At 50.3% G+C, this 12,914-nt stretch overlaps 1 protein-coding gene across 5 annotated transcripts in view; it reads right to left on the bottom strand.

The window, feature by feature from the left end:
- LOC144731323 (RNA-binding protein 10-like) overlaps nt 1-12,914 on the bottom strand; it is a 42,499-nt gene that overhangs the window by 26,409 nt on the left and 3,176 nt on the right. For all 5 annotated transcript variants that reach the window (XM_078612388.1, XM_078612387.1, XM_078612389.1 and 2 more), the window contains 4 exons: nt 11,067-12,654; nt 10,260-10,409; nt 8,171-8,237; nt 2,460-2,533 (listed from right to left, as the gene is read on the bottom strand). In XM_078612388.1, the coding sequence (XP_078468514.1) occupies nt 2,460-2,533; nt 8,171-8,237; nt 10,260-10,409; nt 11,067-12,654 (1,879 nt within the window). The remainder of the gene's footprint in view (nt 1-2,459; nt 2,534-8,170; nt 8,238-10,259; nt 10,410-11,066; nt 12,655-12,914) is intronic.

Below are 12,914 nucleotides of genomic sequence, written 5' to 3'. Positions count from 1 at the left end.
TGATAATAAAAAAACATTTTAGGAATGTTTCCATATGAACAGCATTACATTAGCATCTGAACAGTTCCCTATCAGTCGATATTTATTATTCAGCAAGTATGTACGCTAAACTTCTTTCGCACCGTACGTAGCCAACCGTGCTAGGAGGACAAACTAAACACAAAAAGCAGTTAGACAGAAATTAGTTTTCAACCTAGATGACGATGTAAAAGTGGGTAGCTCCAGTGGCTTCTTAATTTTCGATTTAAAGCTTTCGTGACTGCAGGGATTCATCATCTTGGTTCTTTCGGTAAAGTCACGTAGGAGAGAAGTAATAAAATAATAAAAATAAAACATAATAAAATAATTCTCACGACGTTTCGGCCACAACGCAAGCAGCCGTCCCTCAGGTGAAGAATGAAACACCACCAAATATACGCTCCAAGCTTGGTGGTGTTTCATTCTTCACCTGAGGACGGCTGCTTGCGTTGTGGCCGAAACGTCGTGAGAATTATTTTATTGTTTTATTTTTATTATTTTATTACTTCCCTTCTACGTGACTTTACCGAAAGAACCAAGAAGATGGCTTCTTAATGTCGGAAGGAAGAGCGTTCCACACGGCCACGGAAGCGCGTGTGAAATCGTGCGATGCGGTGATCTCCTTTGTTCGACGGCTAGCCGAAAGCCGCTGTGCTGCGAGGATGACCGGAGTTTGACATGGATAGTCACAAAGAAACCCTTCAATTATCTGAAATGTGTTATGCATACGCTTTGTATTAAAATTAAAAAGTAATCATGAAATTGCTGACGCATTACATCCTGGTTAACCACGTTGATGTGTGGTACCTTACTGAAGAGAGAAACACTGCCTATAAACTATGAAACCAATACATTCGTTTTATTTGACCAGGTAAAGCCCAATGAGCTACATAGTACTTTTTCAGAAGTAACCTGGCCACAAATGATAGCTCAACAAAGTGGCTTATCAGGTGGAAATGGATAGCAGTCACCAAATACTCTAAATGCATGTTTCACATGTGGTGGGAAAAAATGGAGAAACGAGGCGAAAAATCTTCGCAACCACGGGGAGAACACGCACACTTCAAATATACTGTATACCAGGTGAGGTAGTTAGTATCTCCGAGCCACTGCTAAGATTTCTCGACCTCACTCGTTATCTCGACAGGATAAAAAGAGGCTTTTAAAGACCCACTGTTGGTCTAAAGAATAAAAGAAAAACTGCCAACGCAACATCTTGACGTTGGGGGCATGCACGATGGTCGGGGAGACAACGCACAAACAACGTTTAAAACAACGGCACGCGACTTGCTTTGCCCGCGTGGAGTGAGGAGTTTGATCGCGGCAAGGAAATGAAACGGTGGCCACAAGGGTGGAAACGAGCCAAGCCAATCGTAAAAAAAATAATAAAATTTAAGAAAATCTGCCGCTACGATGCCTCTCGTGGCTCAAGTGGTTGTGCAGTTGAGGGCAAATGTAGCGAGAAGTAGGCAAGACATTTGGAATAAAAAATATCACCGGAGTGAAGAATGAAAGACATCTTGACGACCGTGAATGTTTATAGCAGTGGAAATGCGAAATAAAGTTAGTAAGTAAAAAAAACCCTTAACGATAAAACTAAGAGGCAAACAACCCCTCACCACAGACGGTTGCGCAAGAGAAAATAAGTGGTTTTCAGACGAGCCCTACAAACCTCAACTGGCGGAGCATCCCGAACGGTCTGGAGCAAGGCATTCCACACACGAGGCGCCCGACTACTGAACGCTCCATCATCACCCACCGAATGCAGATTTGTCCCACACACTCAGGTGCCCAGCTTTGGTGGATCTAAGTTGCCAGATAGGGCTATAGGGTCTCAGGAGATCGCCGGGATTTCATGCAGCTGAACCCCCATTCAGGGCCTTGAAATTCAAATTAACGGTCGCTCCAGTGACAAAACGTGTCTCAGTTATTCGGTCACCACAACACTTACGGTTCGTCCTTTTCTCATTTTAATCCTACTCCAAAAGTGCGGCATCCGCCACCAAAGCTCCCGCAGATTGGCACATCCCCTACACCCCCGTGGCCTTTGCCGGGCCCGCCGACCACGGCCTCTAATGGGCCTTTGCCGTTCCTGACGACGACGAGGAGGGGGAGGGCAGCGACCCCGCGGCTCAGTTTAACCCCCCCTCCATCGGCCTCCCCCTATCGGAACGCGAGGGATGGGGGGTGCCAACGCGACATGCGTGCGCGCGTGTCGCCACTCGGTCCACAACTCCCGACACAAAGAAAATTGTTTTGGTGAACCCACCGACCGCCCTCCCCCCACCCGCTAGGTGGCCGACCTCGCGCGCCGCGGGGGGGTGGGGGCGGCGAGGAGAAGTGGGGGGGTGGTGGGGGTGGGGGTGAGGGTGGGGGAAGGCAGCCAGGGGGCTCCTCCGCGGCCCGGTCTAAGGGACCGCGTTTGACCGTAGAAGGGCAACCTGATAGGCCTCCATCCATCTTGAAGCGTCGTGTAAGTGTATAAAATCCACGATGGCGAAACTGCGGCTCCAACCTAGAGGCGGCATTTGGATATAGACGCAACGTATTAGTGACGGCAGCATCCACACGCGGCAGCAGCTGCTGCTACACAACGGCAGCGGCGTCTGACAACATGAGGAAACCAGCCCCCCCCCCACCAAAGCCCTCCTCCAACCCCCCTACTTAACCACCCCCCCAAACCGCCTTCCTTACATTAAGAGCCGGGTCCACGCCCGAGCGACGACGGGCTGAGCGCGTTAAATCGCGCGAGCTGGCGATCGCACCCCCACGACCGCTTTGCCCACGTCCCAGCGAGCAGTTACACGCGGCAAGGATGCGAGGGGGCAGGGGCGGCGGCTCTTCGGGATCCAAACGAGCCAGGGGCCAAATCGCGGTCGCGACGCGACAAAGCGTGGCGTCGCGAGCGCGTGCCGCCGATCGCGATTTGCCCGAGCGGACGGCCGGCAAAGCCGACGACGGCACAACCGGGTCGCCGCGGGAGCGCAATTCGGTCGGGAGCAATCAATTAAGTTGTTGCGCGCAACCGATCCGCTCGGGTGTGGACCAGGCTCAAACGCAGAAGCACCTACACCTCCCTACCCATCCCCCCCCTCCCGTCACTCACTCGGCGCTACCCGTGCATACACCGATTCACCTTTTGTCGACTTAACGGGAGACGCAGATTTACACATTACACAGATGATGATGTTGTTGTTGCTGCTGTTGTGTGTGCCCGGCTGCCCAATACTGCACCGAATCGGGACATTCACAAAATATTGGGAGGGCAACCACAACAAGGCAAAGATCCCCTGTATAGCCTCAAATTTATAGGGCAAGTGCGGTTAGTTGGCACGGCACACGAAGGAGGTGGGTGGCCGGCACCACACCCAACCGCCTTTGTCTCCCCGGTGATGATGTTTAACTGAACATTGCACCAGGTACACATTTGAGGCCGAGTCTACATATGGGAAGCCCAGGACCGGTTCAGATAATCGTCACTCGTGTTGGTGGCCATGAGCAAGAATCTAACTTGGGCCGCCGGTGCAGAGAGCTAACCGCTGCACCACCGCTCCCAACGACAAAAAACAAAGGCAAAGGATCCCCACGTCTAGCCTGAACATACTTTTGGGGCAAGTGCTGTTAGCAAGGTCCCAACCACACACACACACACGACCACACACTCAACGTAACTGCACCCAAAATAAACTCAATATTGCAACACTAATTTGGGTCCTATGATATTCACTACTTAAGTGCGTGTTTTGATATTACAGATCAACGCTTAGCTCGAGCACTTATAATATGTCCTCTGCCGACAACGCCGCGGTGGCAAGATGTTGACTTTCTCGCCTGACATCAAGGTTGTGGGTTTGATCCCGACCCCGACGCCTGTTTTGTATCTTTGGAGTTTGCGTGTCCCTCTCCCTCCACGTGTGGTCAAGTGGATTTTTCTCCGGTTCCTCCTGTTTTTCCCTCCACGTTTAGAATCAACGTGTGTTCAGAGTATTTGGCTGCTATAAATTTCCAGGTGACAATCAGCCGCTTCGTTGCGCTATAATTTGTGAGAGCCAGGTCGCTTCTAAAATAGAGCTACACAGCTCAGTGGGGTGTCACCACCGGGGTAAAATAACATTAGGCATTTTGTATAGCTTAGCGGCGCCGACCGTCGTAAACGAGGACAACGCTGCAATGGCAATGCGAGCCCGACACGAGGCTTCGCAAATCGCGGAATTCGCGACGTGCGAACGCTCTGCTTCCGTACCACCACCGACAAGTTGGCGCCTTCAATTACATTCTCTCAAGTTATCAACGACAGCCAAATTAACGAGCCGACGTTTTTTGTTTTGCCCGCGATATAACAGACGAACGAACGAAAAATCAGCGTAGCGGCACCAATCCCCCCACAGTGGGCGTTGGAAGACGAGACGCAATGCCAAGTGCGCTTGTCGCGTGCTAAAGCGTTCTTCCGAGACACGCTACCGGTTCTTGTGATAATCAACTCGTTATCATCATTATTACTTTATTAATGTGAACAAAAAATTCCATCATCATAATGTCAAAATATCAAAACAGCTGTCGGGGTGTGCCGGGGGGCGGTCCTTAAGTGTTAATATTAATTAAGCCACATCATCAAGCGCTTTTATTACTTTAGCGGCAGGATTGCTCTTTCACTCAGTCAGCACCCCGTTAATATCATTTACCCCTTTGCACTGCGATGACGTACGTGTAGGTAGTCAGTTACTCACGTATGTCATCGGAACGGGATCGGAAGAAAAACGAAATAACTTTATCGGAACTGAGGCTCCCAAAAGGCCACGCGGCGGGGGCGTGGCAGTTTGCCGCCGGCTATCGTAGAGTGGCCGCGGTCGTGCCGCTACGGTCGTCTGCGGTAACGACGTCTTTAGAAACAACGGCGCTCCTACTACGACCCTACACCGAACCACTCGCACGTTCAGAGATTCGGTGGTGAACGGGACATCCACCCTCCAACTCGCAGACAACTCGGAACAGTGATAAGTTTGCGAGTGTCAATGAGGCATTGTGACGAAGACTGGGAAAGCACGAAACGCTTCTCCACCGCCATAAAATGAACTTACAACTCGGTGAATGCTGTTACAATTATTACGTACACCACTTTATTAATCCACTGCTGGATCAATGCTGCCTCCCCACGCCGTGTCGAACATGGTGTGGGGGGGGGTGGCTGTTAGGCCATACTTCACCACGCTGGTCAGCGCGGACTGTATCCCAAGAACCGATTTGGGGCACCTCGCCGAGTATACAGGAGGTTGTGGGTTAAATCCCTACACTGACACCCGCTGTATATTTGGAGTTTGCGTGTCTATCTCTCATCGTCATCAGTGGCTAGTAGATGTTAACTACCTCGCCTGGTATAGAGGAGGTCGTGGGTTCGATCCCAACCCTGGCGCCTGCTGTATATTTAGAGTTTGAATGTCCTCCCCGTGGTCGTGTGGATTTTGTTTCCGTGTCTTCCGGTTTTTCCCTCCCCATTTAGAATCAGCGTGCGTTTAAGAGTATTTGGCTGCTATAAATGTCCACGTGATGATAAGCCACGTTGTTGTGCTATCACTGGTGGCCAGGTCGCTTCTGAAAAAGAGATGCATAGCTCAGTGGGCCTTACTTGGAAAATAAAAAACTTATTTCAGAGATATACTCGCCACTGATGTTAGCCGTGGCCGGGAATCCAACTCGGGTCAATTTGTTTACAGCGCAGTGCTCCAACCAATGCTGAATACAATAACTAAACATAGTTATTATTAAAACTGACCAGTGGATGGCAGTATGGATGGAGGTAAGCTGGATAGGATTAACTGTGCTTATCACACGTTCAATTCTCAATACAAATCTCAAACACTCCACTCTCCCAGGTGAAATTTTTCGCAAAAAGAAACAGATTTATTGTCAATATTTTTCATTGTAATTTATTTTGTAATTGTCCAAGTCAATATTTTATAACGTTGAATGCAAGTTCAGTGTGAACAAATAAACTAAAACCATTTAACTGTTAAAAAAACTTCCCCCCACCCCTTCCCTGGGGTCATTTCCATGCTAGGAAATTCAAAAGTGACCAGATGGAGCTCACAGCCCGATAATGGGGATATAGTTTGTTCAAGAAAAGTGTTGCTATGCAATCGGTAGCCCGGTAGCCACACACTATTGTTTAAAGGTGATACGTCTGCTAATTGCTACGATCATTATTATGATCATTATGATCGTAGCATTCAACAAACGGAAAACATTAAATCCTCAAAATATTCCCCTGGCAAATTTGCAAACACGGTCGACTATAAAACGCTGCGCGCGTGAAGTCTTAAACGTCAAGAAATATACAAGTCGACGTTTCCAGCAATGGTCCTTCTTCTGATGTGCTTTGAAGAAGGGTCATCGTCTGAAACGTCGCCTCATATTTTATTTTAATGCCATGCGCACACACAGATGGTGTTGCTGTTGTCGATGACACAGGAACATGTCGAGTTTTACTGCTGCACGTGCTTGTGCACCACTGCAAACGCAGCAGCAGCGGAGGCGGCGGCAGCATCACCAAATAATTAGTTTAACGCGTTCGTTTTGATGCTGCACGTCTTATAAATTTTGCGTAGACGCCGCCTTATCATAGCAACAATGTCAACCGCAACAGCACACACACACACACTGCCGCCACAGCAACCATGTGCACAATACATGAGTATGTGCCACGGTGGACTGCCCCCTCCCCCCACGCTTAACCACGGGCCTCCATAGAGCCAATGTGTAGTGTAGTGTATAGTGTAGTGTATAGTGTATATTAGTGTCGGGTATCGTAGTGTAGAGTAGAACCCCTCTAAACGACCACTCCTGTGTTAATGACTAATCGCTTAACGACGGGACCTCCAGAGAGCCCAATGTGTTCGTTTACCAACCATTCCCGTTAATGACGGGCAGTTGTAGGTACAGTAAATATTAATTAATGCATCGATTAACCATGTTGTTTCTTTTAATATTAGTTGTTTATAATGTTAATACATTTATGAATTAATATCCATTATTTAAATATGATAAAGTACTTTTTTGGTCACTTTTTATGCTATTGGAACGAATTAAGCCTTTAACAAGTATTTCCTATACTCACTTAATGACCAAATCAACGACCGGTTTCATCGGTAAGAGGGGTTCTGCTGTAAGAACGTTGAAATTGCTTCGCACCGTACATAGCCAACCGTGCTACTCAGAGGTGCGAGGGAAGGAAAACGAACTAAACACAGAAAGCAGTTCTAAAGAAATTAGTTTTCAATCTTGATGATACTAAAGTGCGTAGCTCCAGTGTCTTCCTAATATCGGAAGCGCATTCCAGATGGCCGCAGAAGCGCATCTGAAAGCGCGCGATGCAGTGACCATCTTTGTTCAATGGTTAGCCAAAATCCGCTTTTGGCTCACTATCGAACATGACCGGATGACTGGAGTTTGCGTATGATAACGTGTGATAACGTGTGATAACGTGTGATAACGTGTGATCGTACGTAGGTCCCAACAGCAGCACGTGGACATCCTTTTGAAGGGAGAGGGCTCTCCACCCATGCTCCAATGTGGAGACTCTCAACATGAGAGCAGAGTGGCAAAATGTTAACCACCTCGCCTGGTATACAGGAGGTGGCAGGGTTCGATCCCAACCCTGATGCCTGCTGTATATTTGGAGTTTGCATGTCGCTGTCCTCACGGTCGCGTAGATTTTTCTCCGAGTCATCCGCTTTTTCCCTTTACATGTAAAATCAACGTGCATTTGAGAATATTTGGCTGCCGCTATGAATTTCCACGCAAGGATGGTACGCCACTTCGTTCACCTATCATTTGTGATCGCCAGGTCGCTTCTGAAAAAGAGCTGTGTAGCTTAAGTGGGCCCCTTACCTGGTAAAATAAAAACAGTTTATAGTTTTAGTTAAATATTTTACTCTGTCCAGCGGACTCCGTGCCTACCGCTGATCGCCGCCGCTGCCCGGCCAAGGCTACGTTCACAGATACGTTCGTCGTCCCGCCACCCCCCACCAAAATCAGGCGCAAGCTCAGATTCTTCCGACTCTGCATCTTCCTCCATTTCGCACGATCGTCCCGACGCCGCAGAAATCGACAAGACGAAGTAAAAAAACGACGGCATGAAAAAGAGATCACATCTCACCTCGGAATTTTTTGAAGATCCTGACACTCCGCACGGGGCCATTGAACGTCTTCAGGAAGGCGCGAATCTGCGAGCAAAACGCGCAAGGTAATTCGGGGCAGGCGGGTGGGTGTTCCGCCCTCCACATCGCCACCGTACGTTAACTGTGAGTAAACCCAACCTTAACGACGACAACAGGAAACATTTAAAGTGTGCTGTTGTTGTTGTTGTTGTTCGGGGGGAAAATGTAAGGAACCGGAGAGGAAGGCCTAACAGAGGATGGGCTTGACGATGATATGAAAGATTGGTGGCAGACGGACGTGGACACTACTTGAGCGTATTGGTACAAGGCAAAGAGGAGAGAGGAAAAAAATGCCGAAATGTGGAGTGGGCACCTACTAGGGGCCATCTGCCTATGGATCATGATAATAAACCCAACCAATAATAGGTACTGCATAGTCAGATTAACATAATCCATTGTAATTTACATGACTACATTAACCTCCCTCTGGGTAGTCTTCACACCTGATAGGTTCACAGTGATGACATCAAATTTACTCGATATAAGATCGAAATAGGAAGACTTGTGCAGAATTTCGACAAATCGCCTGATGAAGCCAGTTGTTATCACCAGCGAAACATTGTAAGTAAAACCTTGGATTGCGAGCAAAATTCGTTCCGGAAACGTGTTTGTAATCCAAAGCACTCGTATATCAAAGCACTCGTGTATCAGTTGTGATCACGTGACACTCGGCAGACAATGCGTATACACGTCCTCCTCGTATTGCAAGACCTCACTCGTTTATCAAATTAATATTTATTTAAAAAATTTGCTCGTCTTGCAAAACACTGGCAGACCAAGATACTCGCAATCCAAGGTTTTACTGTACTTAAATTGCAAATGTTGTGGGTTTACTCTCCAACACACCGGTGTGCTAAAGTAGTAACTACTAGTAGGCGCATTGGGACAAAACTCTCTATCTGGACGTGTCGGGTGGTGGCTGGTTCACGACACTTTCATATTTACGTGATTGAACTAAAAAACGGTGGATAATATTGGTCGCAAAAGCCCTACTATGTGTTAAAATTACATCGGCAGTGGGGAGACAAAGGTGGCAGGGCGTGGTGTTGGCCACCCACCCCCTCGTGCGCCGTCCCGACCTTCATAGGTGCTGGCTAACACCACTTGCCCCAACAGCCTGTTGTAGGCTACGTGGGGTATCTTTGTCTTTCTATTGTTATTGCTACGTTTGTTCACTCAGGAAAGCTTCACGTCGAGTCTCAAGACTCTTTTTCAGGGAGGGTCTTGCAAGGTTTTTCGCTGTAGGGAGATGTTGATGTTTCCGTAATACCCATTGAGTAATTTGCAGGTACATTTTTCAGCAACTAGAAGTTTTGTCCAATGCCAGTTACATTGTCTGTCTGCGTGTATTTTAGCTGTAGGAGGAAACCGGAAACTCCAGAGGAAACCCATGCAGGATAGGGGGGGGGAAGAGAATTCAAAATCCACACTCATTTACTCACACTCACTCACCAACTCACAATCACTCGCACTCATTCACACACTGCAGAAGAGAGCTCCACAAACTCTCACATACACTCACTCACTCTCACTCTGCATAACAGGGGAAGAACACAAACTCCACACAGAAAAGGCACCCGAGCCGGGAATCAAACCTAGGCCCTTTCTTGCCGCGAGGCACGAGTGTCGTCACGGTCAACCTGCCGCCCATAAATTATAAACGTAATGGGGGAAAAAAAACTGAACGCTTTTGTCAACAACACTTTGTGTGCGTGGCTTTGAATGAGAAAAATATATAATAGGCAAGATATTGGGTGGGGTGGGGAAATGGCGCTCCTTCAGGGCATACGAAGACTCAATAATGTAAGTTGTTGCTTGGTGGAGTTTGGTGTTGTTATTGTTGGTGGTGTTGGTGGTGTTTGGTGGTGTTATTGTTGGTGGTGTTTGATGGTGTTATTGTTGGTGGTGTTGTTATTGTGTGGTGGTGTTGTTATATGGTGTTATTGTTTGGTGGTGTTGGTGGTGTTATTGTTGGTGGTGTTATTGTTGGTGGTGTCGGGTTGCCCAGGACCCACATCCGACCGTTACCTCCTCCTGTTCCACGTCATGGGGAATGTCGCGCAGAATGACCGCGGGACCCGACACCCCGACGGGGTCGTTCTCGAGCTCCGGCTCGCCGGGGTCGCGGTCCTGCGCGCGGAACCTACCCGACAAGACGTCGTCGAGGCTAACGCGCTCCTAGCGGTCAACACGACAACGGCACGCCAAGTTAGTGGACAGACGTACGAAGACAAAGATCCCCACATTGATCACACGCACGTAGACACACGCACGTAGACACACGCACGTAGACACACGCACGTAGACACACAAACGCTCACGCATATAGATAACACGCACACCGAGACACAAACTCGGAATTTTCAGGTTTGTAGCGTAGTGCGCCAACCCCTACACTACCGTCCCCCACATAGACACACAAAGATACACACGTACATATAGACAGAGATCCCCCGTGTAGCCTTTATAGACTGTTGGGGCAAGTGCTGTTAGCGAGCGCTAATGAAAGCCGGCACGGCACCCGAGGGCAGTTTTGCGGCTAGCGTGGCAGCAGGGTTAAGTGGTAACACTCGCAGCCGCACAGGAAGGGCCAAGGTTTGATTCCCGACCAGGGCACCTTTCTGTGTTGTGTTTGTAAGTTCTCTGTCCGATCTACAATTGTTTCCATCCAGTTTCCACCCATAGCTAAAACAAACCATACAATGTAACTGGTATTTGCCAAAAATATTCCATTACCTAGAAATTACTCAATTGGGCATTCCACATGGCAACAGAATGCGAAAAACTTGGCAGGGCCCATCGTGAAAACGAATGTAACGACTGCACCACGCTCACCCATCTGTTGGTCTTGTCGCGCCGGTGCTGGCTGGCGGCCAGAGCGTCGTCTTCCAACCGCGCGCTCTGCTTCACGCTCGCGTCTGCCCTATTGCTGCCGGGCGACAGCCTCGCTCGGTAGTCAACGTCTCGAAAATCGTGATCGCCACGACTATCACCGCGATTATCGCCTCGATTATCGCCTCGACTTTCGCCGCGAATATCGACGCAATTATCGCCGCGAATATCGCCGCAATTATCGCCGCGAATATCGCCTCGATTATCACCGTGCTTGTCGCCACGACTTTCGCCGCGAATATCACCGCGAACATCGCCGGGACCATCGCCACGACAGTCACCACGACTGTCGCCACGACTGTCGCCGCGACTGTCCCCGCGACTGTCGCCGCGAATGTCGCCGCGAATATCGCCGCGACTGTCGCCGCGGCTGTCACCGCGAATATCGCCTCGATTATCACCGTGCTTGTCGCCACGACTTTCGCCGCGAATATCACCACGAACATCGCCGCGACCATCGCCGGGACCATCGCCACGACAGTCACCACGACTATCGCCGCGACTGTCGCCGCGACTGTCGCCGCGACTGTCGCCGCGACTGTCGCCGCGACTGTCGCCGCGACTGTCGCCGCGAATATCGCCGCGACTATCGCAACGGCTATCGCCGCGACTATCGCGGCGACTGTCACTGCGACTGTCACTGCGACTATCACCGCGACTATCGCGATCCTGCCTGTCCCTTCGCTCCGGGCGGTCCCGGCGGTCCGAAGAATGGTAGTCCCTCCTGCGCGATAGCGACTCTCCATAGCCGCCACCACCGCCGCCACCGCCGCCGCCACTCCTAAAGCCGCCCTCCAGACGGGTGTCGCGGTCTTTGCCGGGCTCTTCCTTCCCCTTAAAGACGGTTTCATTCAGAGGCACGGGCGGCACGAAACTGCCGACGCCCTCCGCTGGCACGGCGCCCCTCTGCTCCAGGGTGAAGTGAGCACCCGTGACATTTTCTGGTGGGGGTGGCAGCGAGATTCTGTAACCGCTGGGGGTGAATCTGGCCACGGCCCTCTGGTCCCCGTACTCGCTTTGGCCAAAGGGTATCCTTCCCACCTCTACTCCAGCCGCAGCGGCCCCGACGTCAGCCCGGTACTCTTCCCTGGCGTCGCACTGCAGGCCAGCGCCGCTTTCGCGGGCCTCGTGAAACTCCACCGGGGGGCGGTAGTCGTCCCAGTAGCCTCGAACGTTGTCTCGGGGTCCCCTCTGACCCAGCGGATCCATTGAGCGGTGGCCGGCGACGGGCCCGCGGAAATCGGCCACTTGGCTTGGGTTGGCGGGTGCCCCGTATCCCCCGGGGGGCGGCACGCGCGGGAATACGCCGTCCCAGTTTCTCGTGCCGTCCCCCGGCCAGAAATTCGACTGCAGCGTGCCGCTCGTGGCGCCCGACTGCCACAACTCGTCGGCAGGAATTTGGCTCCCCGTGAGTTGCTGCTGCTGCTGATAGGCGTCGGGTGGCTGCCAGTACTGGCCACCTTGCCCCTGGGCCTGTGAAAACCTCTCCCTCTCTCCGGGTCTGCCTCCAATGCCCTCATAGGGCCCTCTCCTGCACGGACACAATCACAGGAACAGCATCACACTGTGAGTTGCTGAAAGATTCAGTCCCGACTCTACAACAAAACTTTTCTTAAATTCACAAATCGGAAAGGGAATAGCTCTAAGTCTTGTGAGTCCAAATTGTATTTGATATGTTTTCGTCTGTTGACTAACTAGTACAATATTCACCTCAATTACACTTGATGTTTCTGTAACTTAACTTCGCGATGAATAGTCCAGCGGTAGCGTGTTCGCCACTTGCTTCGGAGG

This window comes from Lampetra planeri, chromosome 38 (assembly GCF_965212315.1).
Source record: "Lampetra planeri chromosome 38, kcLamPlan1.2.h2, whole genome shotgun sequence".
Classification (NCBI taxonomy): Eukaryota; Metazoa; Chordata; class Hyperoartia; order Petromyzontiformes; family Petromyzontidae; genus Lampetra; species Lampetra planeri.
The sequence above is the reverse complement of the archived record's forward strand: the minus strand, read 5'-3'. Positions and strand labels throughout refer to the sequence as shown.